General features: G+C 47.3%; 1 protein-coding gene across 1 annotated transcript in view; it reads left to right on the plus strand.

The window, feature by feature from the left end:
- Window positions 1-1,448: 1,448 nt before the first annotated feature.
- Window positions 1,449-20,474, plus strand: part of znf318 (zinc finger protein 318) — a 41,378-nt gene continuing 22,352 nt past the window's right edge. The window contains exons 1-9 of the mRNA XM_083775107.1: window positions 1,449-2,010; window positions 6,953-7,074; window positions 9,709-10,174; window positions 11,832-12,074; window positions 14,010-14,230; window positions 15,276-15,525; window positions 15,657-15,731; window positions 19,545-19,705; window positions 20,081-20,227. Coding sequence (XP_083631233.1) covers window positions 1,609-2,010; window positions 6,953-7,074; window positions 9,709-10,174; window positions 11,832-12,074; window positions 14,010-14,230; window positions 15,276-15,525; window positions 15,657-15,731; window positions 19,545-19,705; window positions 20,081-20,227 — 2,087 coding nt within the window. The 5' untranslated portion in view covers window positions 1,449-1,608. The remainder of the gene's footprint in view (window positions 2,011-6,952; window positions 7,075-9,708; window positions 10,175-11,831; window positions 12,075-14,009; window positions 14,231-15,275; window positions 15,526-15,656; window positions 15,732-19,544; window positions 19,706-20,080; window positions 20,228-20,474) is intronic.

The following is a 20,474-nucleotide window of genomic DNA, read 5'->3' on the forward strand; positions in this document are numbered from 1 at the left end:
AACGGAAGTGCTTTGGGTTGTCGTCGTCGCCGCTTTGAGCGCAAAGGAAGCGCCGCCATGCAGTGTTGCCATGTCGGCTTATTATAAGCCACTTTGGGCTTGTTCTTCTGTAAAGTTGCTTGTCGATGCTGGTTGCGGTTTTTTTGGCCTTATTCTTTATTCCTAGAGTGTAGCTGTTTATTTGGGCTTGTTTCCTAATGTCGTTTAAACCAGTGGTTCTCGAATTCTCGCACATTTTCATGTCAATGACCCCCAGATTAATGTATTTGTCACAGGAACCCTTATACAATTGATTGACTGAAGTATGTATTAACAGTTTGCAGAATTACAGTACAATTCAAGCACAACTACAAAGACTGTTAAAGTGGACGACACCATAAAGCATTACACTTGTTTACAAGAGGGTTCACCTTGTTCAATTCATCAAAACATTTAGAGACGTACAAATAGACACTTCTATGTAGTTAAAGAACAGAACAGGAATTCATCATAAATTAGGTAAAAAGGGAAAAGAAACATACAGTGAGGGGGAAAGGGTGTGTGTGTGTGTGTGTGTGTGTGTGTGTGTGTGTGTGTGTGTGTGTGTGTGTGTGTGTGTGTGTGGGGGGGGGGTTCACAAGATTTGTTTTGGTGTTAACATGTTTCAAAGAATATTCCACATTTTTTCTAGATTGGCTATTTTCAATAGCCTATAGTGCAGTTGTTGTTCTTTAAATACATATAAGTGTCTATTTGTATGTCTCTAAATGTTTTGATGAATTGAACAATGTGGACCCTGTTGTAGACAAGTGTAATGCTTAATTGGGTCGTCCACTCACAGTTAACAGTCTTTTTATTGAGTTTGTGCTTGAAATGTACTGTAATTCTGCAAACTGTTAATAAATATTTCAATCAATCAATCAATCAATCAATCATCATAAATTAGGTAAAAAGGAAAAAGAAACATACAGTGAGGGGGAAAGGGTGTGTGTGTGTGTGTGTGTGTGTGTGTGTGTGTGTGTGGGGGGGGGGGGGTTCACAAGATTTGTTTTGGTGTTAACATGTTTCAACGAATATTCCACATTTTGTCACATTTTTTCTAGATCGGCTATTTTCAATAGCCTATAGTGCAGTTGCTTTTTTTGATGAATTGAACAATGTGGACCCTGTTGTAAACAAGTGTAATGCTTAATTGGGTCGTCCACTCACAGTTAACAGTCGTTGTATTGAGTTTGTGCTTGAAATGTTACTGTAATTCTACAAACTGTTAATAAATGTATCAATCAATAAAAATAAATGCTTCTTTTGGGCTCGTTTTGATTGATAGACCTGGTTGGCTTATTTCTCCCACAAAAAAACCCCCTGGCAACAACACTGCCCCCCTGGCCGCCATGTTGGAAGTGTGAGCTGCCCCGTGCAGTGCAGTGCAGTCAGACTGTTATTATCACTAAACTACACACACACACACAGAGAGAGAGAAGCTCGCGCGAAGGAAGGAACCATTAAAACAAAACAGAGAACAAAAACACGACCATTTTAACGTTTTATAACAAAACAAAACGGTGGGTTTAATTGATTTAATCAGCGGTAGGTAGTCACAGTGGTGTGAGAGAGATAAACGGCGAAACGATGTACCGCGGACGGCCTCCGCCGAGAGGCCCTCCTCCGTACTCCTCCTCCTCCTCCGGCGGCGGAGCTCCGTATGAAGGAGGCCCGCCGCCGCACCACCACCGGCCCGGTGGAGGTGGAGGAGGCTACCCGCCCGGGCCTCCCTCCTACCGGGACGACAGAGGAGGAGGAGGCCGGGGTCCTCCGCCGCCGCCGCCTCACTACCACCACCACGGAGGAGGAGGAGGCGGACCGCCGCCACCACCAGAGCCCTACCGCCGCGGCTCCTCGCCGCCTCCCCGCCGCAGGTACCCTTCCCCCGGCCCGGGCAGCAGGGAGCACCGCGGCCCGCCGCCCGCAGACTACTGGCCTACCCCCGCCTCCTCCGGTTCTTCTGGCCCTGGTGGAGCCAAAGCTAGAGAGGTAAAGAAAAGTGGATCCGTGCTGTTAATATAATTATTTATGTATGAGCTGAATGTTGTTTATCAGTGGTTTACAAAGTAGTGGGGGTCCGGGGAGCCCCAGGTCCAGGGGGGTCCCTGAAGGGAGTTCCAGGGGGGGTCCCCCCAGCTAAATGATAGTTTGGAACAAAATGGACCCTTGTGGTTCTGTAACTCTGATAGTGTACACTACAAATGGACCCTTATGCGTCTGTAACTCTGAGAGTGTAACACATGGAACCAAATGGGGTCCATTTGGTTCCATTTGTACACTCTCAGGGTTAAATTTACATTGATTTTACAATATACATTGGGCGTCCCCCAGAGATAGAAATGCCATTAAATGGGGGGTCCGTACGTAGACTATAATGCATGTCAAACTGGGGGGTCCTTGGAATTAAACGGGTTGAGAATCACTGCTAGAGACGTAGAAACACTTCTCTTATGGGGGTCCCTGGCATATCCTTTTCAAATGGTGGTCCGTGGGGCTAATTAGTGTCAATTTGGGGGTCCTTGACATGGACAAAGTTTGGGAACCACTGGTATACATATTATGGAACATGGCCTCGAATAGCCGCAATTTGCAACTCTAGATTCTTTTATAATGGGATGAATCTAGCCCTCCAAGCAGAACCCAATAGTACTGAAGTTTCTGACATTTTTTAGACACAGACCATGGGGTCCTGTTCCAGCTCTACCCTGCCACCTGGTACGCGGACATAAATAAAACATAAACAATTTAACGCAAGATAACGCCTGTCTGAGCTCTTTGACGACTTTTTTCCGTGTGAGGGCTTCTGAATGTGTGAAGTATAAGTACCTATACATACCGCTGCGAATATCTCCTGTGGCGCGTAAGCCGTTAAGTATTTTTAATCTATGTTTGACCGATTTGGTCGCTTTGATTCTTCTTTTCCTTCCTTGTTTATTGACACCTCATTGTACCGCCTATCTGGCTAGCTAGTGGCGCTATAGCTATGACAGAGCAGATCAGAGGCAGGGACGTAGCCGGCACAAGCCAACCGCACATCGGGAGGCGGTACAATTGGATGTCAATAAACAAGAAGAATCAAAGCGACCAAATCGGTCAAACAAATACTAAAATTAAAATTAAAAATACTTAACGGCTTCCGCGCCACAGGAGATATTCGCAGCGGTATGTATAGGTACTTATAGTTCACAGATTCAGAAGCCCTCAAAGGAAAACAGGCCGTCAAACGGCACAGATACGATGTTACCGAGCATATTTATGGCCGCGTTCCAAAATTCCCATACGAAAATATAGATATGTACAGGGACACTACACAAAGCGACATCCAAATTTCAGAAAAGCTTTATGGAGGGTTCTGAGAGGGGCTAGGATGAATCTAGAGTTGAAATACCCTCCATTGACTCCCCACTCATCTTTTTTGGTTTGCGATCTGCTTATCTTAAACGACGTTAAAGGACAACTTTAGTTTTTTTCAACCAAGGTTCATGTTTTAGTTTGTTATTAGATAAAGTAAAAGATGAGTGTTAATCTTTTTTCATTTGCTGCTTTCTTTCGTTTTAGGGAATTTCGCTGTTTTTGACAGGGGGGCGGGGGCATTCGAGCATGGATCTAAATATGTATTTTTTAACACAATTTTATGGTGATTTCTTTTTTTATGGTTTACTATAGTCCTAATAAACGCCAAGAAATTACATCTGGCCACAGAAGATCACAGGATCTACTGAATGTGAAGGTAGCCTACTGGGGGAAGGCTTATACTGTGTGTGTATAGGCTCAATATGTCAGTTTGTCACATTCAATAGATCCTGTGATCTTTTGTGGCCAGATGTAATTTCCTGGCGTTTATTAGGACTATAGTAAACAATAAAAAAATAAATCACCATAAAATTGTGTTAAAAAATACATATGTAGCCCCATGCTCGAATGCCCCCGTCCCCCTGTCAAAAACTGCTAAAATCCCTAAAACGAAAGAAAGCAGCAAATGAAAGAAAATGAACACTCACCTTTTAGTTTCTCTAATAACAACCTAAAACATGAACCTTGGTTGAAAAAAACTAAAGTTGTCCTTTAAACTCACCAACATTGCAGCTGCAGTCCAAGCTTGAATTATCCTCTTTCAATCTGCCGAGCTTGTTTTTCATGAAAATCCACTGTAGAGATGTTATGAGCTACTTTCTGTCAAGACATCCTCTGCAAGTGATTATTTTTCTAAGTGCTGGAGTTTGGAAGCACTCGTCGTACGTCACTGAACGGCCCTGCGTTCCACCTGTTTCAAATTTGCACATAATGCAGGAGGCAGCAGCGCGACCCCTTAACAAAAACGAGTTTTTCCAAACTGCAACACAACAAAAAGAATCACTTGCAGAGGATGTCTTGACAGAAAGTAGCTCATAACATCTCTACGGTGGATTTTTATGAAAAACAAGCTCGGCAGATTGAAAGAGGATAATTCAAGCGTGGACTGCAGCTGCAATGTTGGTGAGTTTAACGTCGTTTAAGACAAGCAGATCGCAAACCAAAAAAGATGAGTCGGGAGTCAATGGAGGGTTGCAAATTGCGGCTAGGCCTCGAATTGTATATTTTTGTATATCTTTATTATTTTTATTATTTTTGGAACGCAACCTACTGTGAACTGTGAGCTGCTCAGATAATGTTTACCTAACTTTGCTACTGCAGGATAAACATGTACAATGTGTTACTATTTGTTTGAATGCCCAAATTCTTGCACTCGGTTTCTTCGTTTGGAGGCGGACCGGCTCAGCTGTGTGTGTGTGCATGCGTGTGTGCGCGCACAGCCGCACACGCATGCAAGAGAGAGAGGGAATGAGAGAGAGAGGGAGGGAATGAGAGAGAATAGCAGACTTGTAAGTGTTTCTACATAGCAGCAGTATTGATACTTTTACTTAAGTAAAACATTAGAGTAATTTATCCACCACTGATTAGAAGTGAGTATGCATAGCTATAAATATAATGTTTTACATCGAAATTATTTTATATTAGAAATTCTAATTATATGATCTAAATAGGCTATGAAGGTGAAAAACACAAAATAAAGAATAAGAAAACAGGTGATGTGACTGGCCGGAATCAGTGTAGACTATAGAGGGTTCTCATCTGGAGATGTTTGATGAATCAGTGTAGACTATAGAGGGTTCTCATCTGGAGATGTTTGATGAATCAGTGTAGACTATAGAGGGTTCTCATCTGGAGATGTTTGATGAATCAGTGTAGACTATAGACTCTATAGTCTACACTGATTCATCAAACATCTCCAGATGAGAACCCTCTATAGTATAGAGGGTTCTCATCTGGAGATGTTTGATGAATCAGTGTAGACTAGAGGGTTCTCATCTGGAGATGTTTGATGAATCAGTGTAGACTAGAGGGTTCTCATCTGGAGATGTTTGATGAATCAGTGTAGACTATAGAGGGTTCTCATCTGGAGATGTTTGATGAATCAGTGTAGACTATAGAGGGTTCTCATCTGGAGATGTTTGATGAATCAGTGTAGACTATAGAGGGTTCTCATCTGGAGATGTTTGATGAATCAGTGTAGACTATAGAGGGTTCTCATCTGGAGATGTTTGATGAATCAGTGTAGACTATAGAGGGTTCTCATCTGGAGATGTTTGATGAATCAGTGTAGACTATAGAGGGTTCTCATCTGGAGATGTTTGATGAATCAGTGTAGACTATAGAGGGTTCTCATCTGGAGATGTTTGATGCCTCTGTCTCTTTGAAGAGATGGATGGATGAGGGACAGACACTACATTTAAAATTCTGGCATGCATTTTTATACTTTGGTCATTTTATGTTATTTGTAAACCACACGTTATGATGTTGTTTTTATGAATGTAAAAAATCGATTACATATTGGTGCTCCTTAGATTTTGGTGGGTGCTCCTAATTCTTTTCTGATGCTCCTTCATTTTGAAATTGGTAGCACACGCGCTACCAAAAGTACAAAAGTTAATTTCGAGCCCTGTTCTGGTTCCAAAACTGAACCAGTATTTAACCCATTCTGACCTGAGATCAGATTCATACGAGGTTTCCGCCGGACACACACTGGTCTGATGAACCCATTCTGACCTGAGATCAGATTCTAGAAATGTCAGTCGCTCTTCGATTTTTCAAAAATAGCAGACCTACAAGCTCATATCGCGCCACTCGGTGGCGCGATATGAGCTTGTAGATCTGCTATTTTTCAATAGCTAAAGCATAGCATGATGCCAACACCAAAATGGGTGCCCGTTCAGAATGGGTTAAAGGAAAATGTTAGTTTTTTTTTTCAACCAAGGTTCATGTTTTAGGAATCGAAGAACGACTGACATAGAAACGTAGCTTTTTCAGAAAACTGTCAGGATGTAGAAGACATTTTTTTTTAGAATCTGATCTCAGGTCAGAATGAGTTAATGTGTAAAATCCATGATATTTACATTAGAATGAATGAGCCCGGCTGGTCATTGTCCAAAGGGGGCGTGTCTAAGTGGGAGAGGGGGCGGGGCTTATAGCTAAAGGTAAAGGATGGACCATTAGTTCAATGAATTGTTCCATCCATAGTGTGACTGATGTCGGGGTGCGTTTGATTTGTTTCATCCATAGTGTGACTGATGTCGGGGTGCGTTTGAATTGTTCCATCCATAGTGTGACTGATGTCGGGGTGCGTTTGAATTGTTCCATCCATAGTGTGACTGATGTCGGGGTGCGTTTGAATTGTTCCATCCATAGTGTGACTGATGTCGGGGTGCGTTTGATTTGTTTCATCCATAGTGTGACTGATGTCGGGGTGCGTTTGAATTGTTCCATCCATAGTGTGACTGATGTCGGGGTGCGTTTGAATTGTTCCATCCATAGTGTGACTGATGTCGGGGTGCGTTTGAATTGTTCCATCCATAGTGTGACTGATGTCGGGGTGCGTTTGTTTTCCCTGCAGAGATCTCCCTCTCCTCGAGGAGGAGGAGGGGGCATGCCACTGGACCACAACCTGGTCATCACCGTTGGCAACGAGTTGACCGGGCCGTCTGGCTCCGCCCCCCCACGCCACCTACAGAACAGGTGACGCAATGCACACACACACACACGCACGGCAGGCGCGCGCACACACACACACATTGTTTCACACAAATTGCGACTAACTTTTCTGTTGTTGCATTGACCAATCATTGGTCCACATTGACCAATTATTTGTCCTCACTGCGCTGCACATTGTATTTCTGCTTATATATTATCATTACTTGCGCAAGCAGAGCGCGCAAGTAATAATTTCGCCCGGTCTATGTGCACCGTGCCAGCCGACCCGCCGCTTGATGCGTATGCGAATAAAACAGCAAATGTGTGCCTGGTTTGCTGGGACCAGATTACATAAATGACCATATGTCTTACGTCATCATTTAGAGCTAGTCATACGTATACTATATACATAATCAGTCAAATAAAATAGCAAATTGTGCCTGATTTGCTGGGACCAGCTCTCATGTATGACTAGCTCTCAATGATGACGTAAGACATACGTATACATATACATATACTATATAGAGTATGTAGTTGTAAGTTGATTAGCGATATACTGTGGTTACTTTGCGCCAAAAACCGTGCCAGCCGACCCGCCATTTGATGCGTATTTTAGATCATGTATATTTTAACAAATGTGAAAGTATTACAGAAATTGAAGTTGGAGACGCATATTACTCTGATGGCGGCACCGAGTGCCGTGCTACGAGCTTGTAGATCTGCTATGTTTCAAAAACTAAAGTATAACGCAATGCTTAACCCATTCTGACCTGAGATCAGATCCTAAGAAATGTCTGTTTGAAAATGACAGTTTTCTTTTTTTTTTTATATATTTTTTATCCCACGATTTTGTAACCCATTTTTCACCCCTGTGTCAATCATCTAATGTGACCCTGGGCTCTACACACCCTCCACCAACCTAGTCCCCATATATGGGGGACAAGGGGAGACCAACCTAGTCCCCATATATGGGGGACAAGGGGAGACCAACCTAGTCCCCATATATGGGGGACAAGGGGAGACCAACCTAGTCCCCATATATGGGGGACAAGGGGAGACCAACCTAGTCCCCATATATGGGGGACAAGGGGAGAGCAACGGACTTGAACTCATGCTTCCTTCATGCCTGAGTGTCCAAGTTGCTCCACCTGACAGGGGGGAGTTTCCCTGGTTGGACGTAGCGCGTGGAAGGAACACGTTATTCCAACCAGTTCCTTTCCCCTCCATCTGGCGCCCCGGCTGGCCAGGGGGAGGCAGTATAGAGACCAGTTCCTTTCCCCTCCATCAGGCGCCCCGGCTGGCCAGGGGGAGGCAGTATAGAGACCAGTTCCTTTCCCCTCCATCAGGCGCCCCGGCTGGCCAGGGGGAGGCAGTATAGAGACCAGTTCCTTTCCCCTCCATCAGGCGCCCCGGCTGGCCAGGGGGAGGCAGTATAGAGACCAGTTCCTTTCCCCTCCATCAGGCGCCCCGGCTGGCCAGGGGGAGGCAGTATAGAGACCAGTTCCTTTCCCCTCCATCAGGCGCCCCGGCTGGCCAGGGGGAGGCAGTATAGAGACCAGTTCCTTTCCCCTCCATCAGGCTCCCCGGCTGGCCAGGGGGAGGCAGTATAGAGACCAGTTCCTTTCCCCTCCATCAGACGCCCCGGCTGGCCAGCGGGAGGCAGTATAGAGACCAGTTCCTTTCCCCTCCATCAGGCGCCCCGGCTGGCCAGGGGGAGGCAGTATAGAGACCAGTTCCTTTCCCCTCCATCAGGCGCCCCGGCTGGCCAGGGGGAGGCAGTATAGAGACCAGTTCCTTTCCCCTCCATCAGGCGCCCCGGCTGGCCAGGGGGAGGCAGTATAGAGACCAGTTCCTTTCCCCTCCATCAGGCGCCCCGGCTGGCCAGGGGGAGGCAGTATAGAGACCAGTTCCTTTCCCCTCCATCAGGCGCCCCGGCTGGCCAGGGGGAGGCAGTATAGAGACCAGTTCCTTTCCCCTCCATCAGGCTCCCCGGCTGGCCAGGGGGAGGCAGTATAGAGACCAGTTCCTTTCCCCTCCATCAGGCGCCCCGGCTGGCCAGCGGGAGGCAGTATAGAGACCAGTTCCTTTCCCCTCCATCAGGCGCCCCGGCTGGCCAGGGGGAGGCAGTATAGAGACCAGTTCCTTTCCCCTCCATCAGGCGCCCCGGCTGGCCAGGGGGAGGCAGTATAGAGACCAGTTCCTTTCCCCTCCATCAGGCGCCCCGGCTGGCCAGGGGGAGGCAGTATAGAGACCAGTTCCTTTCCCCTCCGTCAGGCTCCCCGGCTGGCCAGGGGGAGGCAGTATAGAGACCAGTTCCTTTCCCCTCCATCAGGCGCCCCGGCTGGCCAGGGGGAGGCAGTATAGAGACCAGTTCCTTTCCCCTCCATCAGGCGCCCCGGCTGGCCAGCGGGAGGCAGTATAGAGACCAGTTCCTTTCCCCTCCATCAGGCGCCCCGGCTGGCCAGGGGGAGGCAGTTTTAGAGACCAGGATTACTGCATGTTTTTTGTGAGGGTATACCTACCCTAAAAGCTATGTTTCTATGTCAGTCGTTCTTCGAAAATAGCAGACCTACAAGCTCGTAGGAGCTTGTAGGTCTTGCTATTTTTAAATGGCTAAAGCATAGCGTAATGCTAACACCAAAGGGGGTAAATATTTAACCATGTGTTTCATGTCTCCAGAGACGGCCCGTCGAGACGCTCCAGCCACGAGCGCGGCGGCGGCAGGAGGCGGAGTCCCAGCCGCGACAGGGGGGAGAGGGAGAGGGGGCGGAGCCGGGGGCGGAGCCGCAGCAAGGAGCGCGGCGCCAGCAGGGCCAAGAGCCGCGGCGGCGGCGGCGGCCGCAGCAAGAGCCGCGGCCCGCGCAGCCGCACGCGCAGCCCCGAGCGGCCCAGCCCCGCGCGCTCCGGCCGGGCGCGCAGCCGCGCGCGCAACAACAACAACAACAACACGCCCAGCCCCCCCGACCGGGGCCGGGCCAAGAGCCGGGGGCGGAGCAAGAGCCGGGGGCGGAGCAAGAGCCGGGGGCGGAGCAAGAGCCGCCCGCGCAGCCGATCCAGATCCAGGTCCAGATCCAAGTCCAGGTCCAGGTCCAGGTCTCGGAGTCACAGCAGGGCGCGCAGCAGAGGACGCAGTGTGGCGCGCAAGGTGCTTCTTTTACTAATAAGTATCTCTTCCATCGCCACTAGGGGGCGCAAAAAGGGCCCTGACTGACTGCCAGTTTCTATACATTTATTTTATTTTATTTTATTAGTATTCTTTTTGTTTTCTGCCCAACGTTATACACACGTTTTAAAAAAAGGCGTTAATGGCGTTGTTGGCGCTGTGGGAGTTTTTGATAAAAAAATAAGTTAAAGGTATATTCAGTGATTTCACTCAAAAAACCTTAGGTTTCGTTTTTGGCTGTGGGACCCAGCCTTTCGTCCAATCAGGATAGAGAGTCAAAAACGAAACCTAAGGTTTTTTGACCCCCAGGGGTTAACTGGGGACAGGGAGGAACTCCTTATATGGCCAGCACACTCTATAGTAGGGAGGATTATCACAACAAAACAAAAAAATAAGTGATATTTGAATTAAGTGAAATCACTGAATATACCTTTAAGTCCTTGGCAGACATTAACCCCTTTAGGCCTGACGTCGACGTTTTAAAGAAAATGTCTTTTAAATGATCACAATTTTCAGAAAATAACTAATTTTTCTGTGTCGATGGTGCTCAATATTTCATGTCAAGGACCCCAAAAATTATATGTAATCGGCCTCCGACCCTCATCTGAAAATATGTTGTTCCAGGAACCCCTCAGAAGCAAAGATTTAAGTTAAAAAAGTTCACCCTGAAAGAATATACATTCAAAGATTTGAGCCACATTTTCAAGATTTAAAAAAAAAGTAGCAGACCTACACTCGGTGCCGTGCTATGAGTTTGTACATCTGCTATTTTTAAATGGCTAAAGTATAACATGATGCTTAAAACGCCAAAAGGGGTTCCCACCCAAAATTGGTTAAAACTACAGTATACTATCATTAGGAAATTGGTTAAAACTACAGTATACTATCATTAGGAAATGTTGGCCAAGACAGTGAATTAAACAATGAAAACATGTCCCCATATATGGGGGACAAGGGGAGAGCAACCTAGTCCCCATATATGGGGGACAAGGGGAGAGCAACCTAGTCCCCATATATGGGGGACAAGGGGAGAGCAACGGACTTGAACTCATGCTTCCTTCATGCCTGAGTGTCCAAGTTGCTCCTTTACACCTGACAGGGGGGAGTTTCCCTGGTTGGACGTAGCGCGTGGAAGGAACACGCTATTCTGACCAGTTCCTTTCCCCTCCATCAGGCGCCCCGGCTGGCCAGGGGGAGGCAGTTTAGTGACCAGGATTACTGCATGTTTTTTGTGAGGGTACCTACCCTAGGGGACACGGGGAGAACATGTGAGGGTACCTACCCTAGGGGACACGGGGAGAACATGTGAGGGTACCTACCCTAGGGGACACGGGGAGAACATGTGAGGGTACCTACCCTAGGGGACACGGGGAGAACATGTGAGGGTACCTACCCTAGGGGACACGGGGAGAACATGTGAGGGTACCTACCCTAGGGGACACGGGGAGAACATGTGAGGGTACCTACCCTAGGGGACACGGGGAGAACATGCAAACTCCACACAGAAAGGCCCTTTCGCCAACCCTGCCTTCGGGTGTGGGCACTGATGACGCGGAGGAGGAAACACGCCGTCAGCGCCTCGAGCGGGAATCGAACCCAGGACCTTCTAGCTAAAAAAACCCTCTTAACTCTTTTTCAGCCGAGCCGCGAGCGCAGCCGCAGCCGCAGCGTGAGCACCAGCAGTACCAGCAGCAGCCAGAGCAGCGACGGGGGCGCCGACGAGCAGGACGGCTACAGCAAGAAGAAGAGCAAGAAGAACAAGAAGGAGTTTCAGGAGCTGGAGCTGGCGCGGCGGAGGAAGGCTCTGGAGGATACCCTCGGACCGCCCACCAAGTCCATCCTGAAGAAGAGGCTGGACTCTGAGGACTCCACGCCCATCAGGGTAGGTAGAATGAGTCTCTGAGGACTCCACGCCCATCAGGGTAGGTAGAATGAGTCTCCGAAGGCTCTACAGCCTATCAGAATGAGTCTCTGAAGACTCTACAGCCTATCAGAATGAGTCTCTGAAGACTCTACAGCCTATCAGAATGAGTCTCTGAAGACTCTACAGCAGGGGTACTCAACTTTTTATTTTATTTTTTAAGTTAATAATATAAATAACATCAGATGGTACATTTCTCATGTGAAATTGCTGCAAAGGCCCCCAAAATGTCCCCCAAGGTCCCCCAAAATTCTGGCGCACGCTATGCGCGCGCACAGTGTGGCCTGCCAGGGCGTATAACTCCCGGCCTGATTTGGAGTTCCACTCCGGGCCTGCACTCTGCACCCCATTATTGGTTGGTTGGAAGGGGATCTGATTTGTATAAGCTTGGCTTGACCATACTAAACGGGCATAGAGCCCCGCTCTCCGATGGACGCCGCGCATGGGACCGGACCTCGGTCTTATTCAAAAAAATATTTGTGGACCTTCATCATTTCTAGTTGAGGACCCCTGCTCTACAGCCTATCAGAATGAGTCTCTGAAGACTCTACTCTACGCCGAACGGTTTGCGGAGCGGTCTTGATATCGGAAAGGTCGCTATAGTTCGTATCCCCGGACCGGCACGTTAGAATTACCGCCCCTGAAGTGCCCTTGGACAAGGCATTGAACCCCTACCATGCAATGTTCTATGAGCAGGGCCTGGCTGTAAACGGGTTATTGAGCTTAGTCCAGTTACCCTGGGTAAACATAGTACCTTTCCTTTCCTTTCCCAGACTCTTCTCCCTAGAGCGTAGCCTCTAGCTAATCGTTGTCATGTGTTTCCTGTAGCGTAGCCTCTAGCTAATCGCTGTCATGTGTTTCCTGTAGCGTAGCCTCTAGCTAATCGCTGTCATGTGTTTCCTGTAGCGTAGCCTCTAGCTAAATGTTGTCATGTGTTTCCTGTAGCGTAGACTCTAGCTAAACGTCATGTGTTTCCTGTAGCGTAGCCTCTAGCTAAACGTCATGTGTTTCCTGTAGCGTAGCCTCTAGCTAAACGTTGTCATGTGTTTCCTGTAGCGTAGCCTCTAGCTAATCGTTGTCATGTGTTTCCTGTAGCGTAGCCTCTAGCTAATCGTTGTCATGTGTTTCCTGTAGCGTAGCCTCTAGCTAAACGTTGTCATGTGATTCCTGTAGCGTAGACTCTAGCTAAACGTTGTCATGTGTTTCCTGTAGCGTAGCCTCTAGCTAAACGTCATGTGTTTCCTGTAGCGTAGCCTCTAGCTAATCGTTGTCATGTGTTTCCTGTAGCGTAGACTCTAGCTAAACGTTGTCATGTGTTTCCTGTAGCGTAGCCTCTAGCTAAACGTCATGTGTTTCCTGTAGCGTAGACTCTAGCTAATCGTTGTCATGTGTTTCCTGTAGCGTAGCCTCTAGCTAAACGTCATGTGTTTCCTGTAGCGTAGACTCTAGCTAAACGTTGTCATGTGTTTCCTGTAGCGTAGCCTCTAGCTAAACGTTGTCATGTGTTTCCTGTAGCGTAGCCTCTAGCTAATCGTTGTCATGTGTTTCCTGTAGCGTAGCCTCTAGCTAAACGTCATGTGTTTCCTGTAGCGTAGACTCTAGCTAAACGTTGTCATGTGTTTCCTGTAGTGTAGCCTCTAGCTAAACGTCATGTGTTTCCTGTAGCGTAGCCTCTAGCTAAACGTCATGTGTTTCCTGTAGCGTAGCCTCTAGCTAAACGTCATGTGTTTCCTGTAGCGTAGACTCTAGCTAATCGTTGTCATGTGTTTCCTGTAGCGTAGACTCTAGCTAAACGTCTTGTGTTCCTGTAGCGTAGCCTCTAGCTAATCGTTGTCTTGTGTTTCCTGTAGCGTAGCCTCTAGCTAATCGTTGTCCTCTTGTGTTTCCTGTCTCCAGAGCGTGGACTCGCCGCGGGGAGGACTGGACACGTCGAGCATGTCGCGCGTGGCAGAGCGCCTCCTGGGGGCCGTGAAGGGAATGGAGCCCGACTCGCTGGCCTCCATGCTGTCTCAGCTCAGGGAGCACCCCCACATGGCGCAGCGCGCCGGGCTCGACCAATCGGAGATGGCCGGCCTGCTGGAGCTGCTGGGAGGGGGCGGAGCCAAGCAGGACGACAGGTGAGGAGGAGGGAGGAGGAGACAGACGCTCAGTTTGACGATGAGGTCATCGATGGCCAATAAGGGCCCCTGGTTAAATATCTGTCTGACTGCCCCCCTGGTTAAATATCTGTCTGACTGCCCCCCTGGTTAAATATCTGTCTGACTGCCCCCCCTGGTTAAATATCTGTCTGACTGCCCCCCTGGTTAAATATCTGTGACTGCCCCCCTGGTTAAATATCTGTCTGACTGCCCCCCCTGGTTAAATATCTGTCTGACTGCCCCCCTGGTTAAATGTCTGTCTGACTGCCCCCCTGGTTAAATATCTGTCTGACTGCCCCCCTGGTTAAATATCTGTCTGACTGCCCCCCTGGTTAAATATCTGTCTGACTGCCCCCCTGGTTAAATATCTGTCTGACTGCCCCCCTGGTTAAATATCTGTCTGACTGCCCCCCTGGTTAAATATCTGTCTGACTGCCCCCCTGGTTAAATATCTATCTGACTGCCCCCCTGGTTAAATATCTGTCTGACTGCCCCCCTGGTTAAATATCTGTCTGACTGCCCCCCCGGTTAAATATCTGTCTGACTGCCCCCCTGGTTAAATATCTGTCTGACTGCCCCCCTGGTTAAATATCTGTCTGACTGCCCCCCTGGTTAAATATCTGTCTGACTGCCCCCCTGGTTAAATATCTGTCTGACTGCCCCCCTGGTTAAATATCTGTCTGACTGCCCCCCTGGTTAAATATCTGTCTGACTGCCCCCCTGGTTAAATATCTGTCTGACTGCCCCCCTGGTTAAATATCTGTCTGACTGCCCCCCTGGTTAAATATCTGTCTGACTGCCCCCCTGGTTAAATATCTGTCTGACTGCCCCCCTGGTTAAATATCTGTCTGACTGCCCCCCTGGTTAAATATCTGTCTGACTGCCCCCCTGGTTAAATATCTGTCTGACTGCCCCCCCTGGTTAAATATCAAATCACTTACCGTTACTTACCCTAAATAAACCCCGACTAAATAAACGCCTCTCTACCAACGGTACTAACGGGCGCCTCTCTCTCTACCAACAGGCGTCTCTCTACCAACCGCGACAGTAGCCGGCCCAAAGACGACATCGACGACGAGGAGAAGTTCCTGTACGGCGACAGCAGCGAGGATCCGCCCCGCGGGCCGCCACAGGCCCCCGTAGGCTCCGCCCACCACCACCAGCACCACCCCGCCTCCTACCCCGACCTGTACGGAGACGTGACGGAGGACTCGCTGTACGCAGACCTGTACCCCGCTCCCCCAACGCAGCAACACGTCTACAGCCTCACACAGGTCGGTTTGTTCTTGCATAATACTAGTACATCGCTCTGGGTTGAGATCGTCCACTGGTCTGATAAATGCCTAAATTGTAAATGGATGTCTGTGTGTGTGTGTGCGTGCACGTGGCTGTGTTGGTCGTGCAGTCCGGCGGGCCTGAGGTTCAGTACCAGAGCAGCAGCAGACCCACCCTGACTACAGACAACAACATCACGGTTCAGGTAGAAACATTTACCTGATCCTATAGTTTACTGTCTCTCTGCATTCTATGATCCTATAGTTTACTGTCTCTCTGCATTCTATGATCCTATAGTTTACTGTCTCTCTGCATTCTATGATCCTATAGTTTACTGTCTCTCTGCATTCTATGATCCTATAGTTTACTGTCTCTCTGCATTCTATGATCCTATAGTTTACTGTCTCTGCATTCTATGATCCTATAGTTTACTGTCTCTCTGCATTCTATGATCCTATAGTTTACTGAGACACTACACTGTCTCTCTGCATTCTATGATCCTATAGTTTACTGTCTCTCTGCATTATATGATCCTATAGTTTACTGAGACACTACACTGTCTCTGCATTCTATGATCCTATAGTTTACTGTCTCTCTGCATTATATGATCCTATAGTTTACTGTCTCTCTGCATTCTATGATCCTATAGTTTACTGTCTCTCTGTATTCTATGATCCTATAGTTTACTGTCTCTCTGCATTCTATGATCCTATAGTTTACTGAGATGCTACACTGTCTCTCTGCATTCTATGATCCTATAGTTTACTGTCTCTGCATTCTATGATCCTATAGTTTACTGTCTCTCTGCATTCTATGATCCTATAGTTTACTGAGACGCTACACTGTCTCTCTGCATTCTATGATCCTATAGTTTACTGAGACACTACACTGTCTCTGCATTCTATGATCCTATAGTTTACTGTCTCTCTGCATTCTATGATCCTATAGTTTACTGTCTCTCTGTATTCTATGATCCTATAGTTTACTGTCTCTCTGCATTCTATGATCCTATAGTTTACTGTCTCTCTGCATTCTATGATCCTATAGTTTACTGAGACGCTACACTGTCTCTCTGCATTCTATGATCCTATAGTTTACTGAGACACTACACTGTCTCTCTGCATTCTATGATCCTATAGTTTACTGTCTCTGCATTCTATGATCCTATAGTTTACTGTATCTCTGCATTCTATGATCCTATAGTTTTTGAGACACTACACTGTAGGGCTGACCCAAAAAAATTGATTAATCGATGTTCAATCGATACGCACGGGAATCGATTTTTAAATTTTGAATCGAATAGTCATTAAAAAAAAAAGCGGATGCTTTTGGTCCGCGATACGGCCCCATTTGGTCCGCGAGCCATGCTCGCGCCTCGCAGCACCGCAACGCCTCCTGCCCTCTCCCCGAACAACAAGGAAGTCAACACAGTCACACAGCAGCCTGCAGTCATGCCGCCACAAAATAAATCTAAAGTGTGGTTGCATTTTAGAATATGCAAGGAGAACAAAGAACAAGTGGTGTACAGTATCAACTATGTGACAAGAAATTGGCGTATCACATACGGGATGGCCCAAGTGCGGCGAAAAATCCTCGTCGAGATTTCACGCATGGGACAGGGGAAAAAAGCCCCTGACCTCCTGGGCTCCAGGCGCGCTAATTTGAGCCGCGGTCATCCACACTTTTCTACCCCAAGAAAGAGCCTCGTCGGAAGGGTCTGAGAGCGGCGTAGACCGCGGCGCAAATTAGCACGCCTGGAGCTCCAGGACTGGTGCTTTTTTTGGTGTTTTCACATCTTTGTTTCAATCGGAAGAGAAGCTAAATCCCTACATTTTCTGGATTATAGGCTATATATATTTTTTTTTTGAGAGGTAATGCCTGCGTCAGGCAGTTGACTTGTTACAGTCGGATGTTTTATTAAGCCTAATTATGTGTGCGTCACTGCTTTCATGAAGGCTGCAACAGTTGTTGCTTCAATGCTTATCGTTTTAAATAAATGAGACCAATCCAAGCATGCCCTTCTCTCCGCTATTGTTTAAGGTGCGCGCCTCGCATCGCGCACCTCGCATCGCACCCCCCCCGTTGGCTTTCGAAGCGTCGAAGATCGAAACAAATTTATATCGAAGCGTCGATCATCAAAAACGTAATCAAAGGGCAGCCCTACTACACTGTCTCTCTGCATTCTATGATCCTATAGTTTACTGAGACACTACACTGTCTCTCTGCATTCTATGATCCTATAGTTTACTGTCTCTGCATTCTATGATCCTATAGTTTACTGAGACGCTACACTGTCTCTCTGCATTCTATGATCCTATAGTTTACTGAGACGCTACACTCTCTCTCTGCATTCTGATCCTATAGTTTACTGTCTCTCTGCATTCTATGATCCTATAGTTTACTGTCTCTCTGCATTCTATGATCCTATAGTTTACTGAGACGCTACACTGTCTCTCTGCATTCTATGATCCTATAGTTTACTGAGACGCTACACTCTCTCTCTGCATTCTGATCCTATAGTTTACTGTCTCTCTGCATTCTATGATCCTATAGTTTACTGTCTCTCTGCATTCTATGATCCTATAGTTTACTGAGACACTACACTGTCTCTCTGCATTCTGATCCTATAGTTTACTGTCTCTGCATTCTATGATCCCTTAGTTTACTGTCTCTCTGCATTCTATGATCCTATAGTTTACTGAGACACTACACTCTCTCTCTGCATTCTGATCCTATAGTTTACTGTCTCTGCATTCTATGATCCTATAGTTTACTGTCTCTCTGCATTCTATGATCCTATAGTTTACTGAGACGCTACACCGTCTCTCTGCATTCTATGATCCTATAGTTTACTGAGACGCTACACTCTCTCTCTGCATTCTGATCCTATAGTTTACTGTCTCTCTGCATTCTATGATATTATAGTTTACTGTCTCTCTGCATTCTATGATCCTGTAGTTTACTGAGACGCTGCACTGTCTCTCTGCATTCTATGATCCTATAGTTTACTGTCTCTCTGCATTCTATGATCCTATAGTTTACTGAGACACTACACTGTCTCTCTGCATTCTATGATCCTATAGTTTACTGTCTCTGCATTCTATGATCCTATAGTTTACTGAGACGCTACACTGTCTCTCTGCATTCTGATCCTATAGTTTACTGTCTCTGCATTCTATGATCCCTTAGTTTACTGTCTCTCTGCATTCTATGATCCTATAGTTTACTGAGACGCTACACTGTCTCTCTGCATTCTATGATCCTATAGTTTACTGTCTCTGCATTCTATGATCCTATAGTTTACTGTCTCTCTGCATTCTATGATCCTATAGTTTACTGAGACACTACACTGTCTCTCTGCATTCTGATCCTATAGTTTACTGTCTCTGCATTCTATGATCCCTTAGTTTACTGTCTCTCTGCATTCTATGATCCTATAGTTTACTGAGACGCTACACTGTCTCTCTGCATTCTATGATCCTATAGTTTACTGAGACACTACACTGTCTCTCTTCATTCTGATCCTATAGTTTACTGTCTCTGCATTCTATGATCCCTTAGTTTACTGTCTCTCTGCATTCTATGATCCTATAGTTTACTGAGACACTACACTGTCTCTCTGCATTCTATGATCCTATAGTTTACTGAGACACTACACTGTCTCTCTGCATTCTATGATCCTATAGTTTACTGAGACACTACACTGTCTCTCTGCATTCTATGATCCTATAGTTTACTGTCTCTCTGCATTCTATGATCCTATAGTTTACTGAGACGCTACACTGTCTCTCTGCATTCTATGATCCTATAGTTTACTGAGACGCGGCTACATTGTCAAAAAAAAAGAAAAAAATATTTTTATTTATTTAATTTGTTTTTCGAGGGGGCTAGTGAATCATGGTGTGTGTGGTATGAAATGTCCAGTGCCTCCCCCAGTGTCTGCCCAGTTGCTCCCCAGTACCTCCCCTCCCCAGTGTCCCCCTGATATGATAATAATAATGTGGGGGGGGTCTTTAAGGTGTCCAACCCCCCCTCAGCGTCCTACGGTCCGGGGGGTGGGGGGGAGACCCTGGAGGAGAGCGAGCGCCAGGCGGTGGAGGAGTACGAGAAACTGCAGGACCTCCTGAAGACCATCGGCCTGGACCTGGGCGTGGCTGACCTCAGCAAGATGGCCGCCAGGTAGGGACATTATTTTACTGGACCTTCAGCAAGATGGCCGCCAGGTAGAGACATTATTTTACTGGACCTGGGGGTGGCTGACCTCAGCAAGATGGCCGCCAGGTAGGGACATTATTTTACTGGACCTCAGCAAGATGGCCACCAGGTAGGGACATTATTTTACTGGACCTCAGCAAGATGGCCGCCAGGTAGGGACATATCAGCAGCAAGATGATGGTTTCAGTTCAGTGTGTGTTGGCTGGTGAGACACAGAGACGGATGTATTCACCTCGCCAGCAGCAGCAGTGTGTTGTTATAACTGAACCTTTATTGATCACTCAATCAAATCAACGGACTAAAGATTTAATTGTAAACCCCCTCCCCCCCCCTCCCCAGGACCAAGGAGCGTCTCCAGGGTACCAAGGCCCCGCCCAAGACCCCCACCCGCCGGCCCGACAGGAGGAGCGAGAGGCGGGACTCGTCGGGGGGGAGCTCTGACGGCAGCGGCAGTGGAGGCAGACACCGCAAGAGGAGGAGGAGGAGGTGCGTTGGTTTAGTTACACTAAGGAGGAGGAGGGTTGGTTTAGTTACACTAAGGTCACATTCATACCAGAGAGCTTTGCTGCGATTAAAACGAATCCTGCTGCGCATTGTCAGAAAGTGCGCTTCGTTTGGCAGGTGTGAAGGCTCATTCGAATCCTAATGCGCAGCAAATAACCGCATTTTACTCCGCCCAAAAACGTGGGTTTCGCTTCGCTTCGAATCGCACTTGACTACGATTCGGTGCAGG

The sequence above is a fragment of the Protomyctophum parallelum genome, assembly GCF_964188405.1.
Source record: "Protomyctophum parallelum genome assembly, chromosome: 10".
NCBI lineage: Eukaryota > Metazoa > Chordata > Actinopteri > Myctophiformes > Myctophidae > Protomyctophum > Protomyctophum parallelum.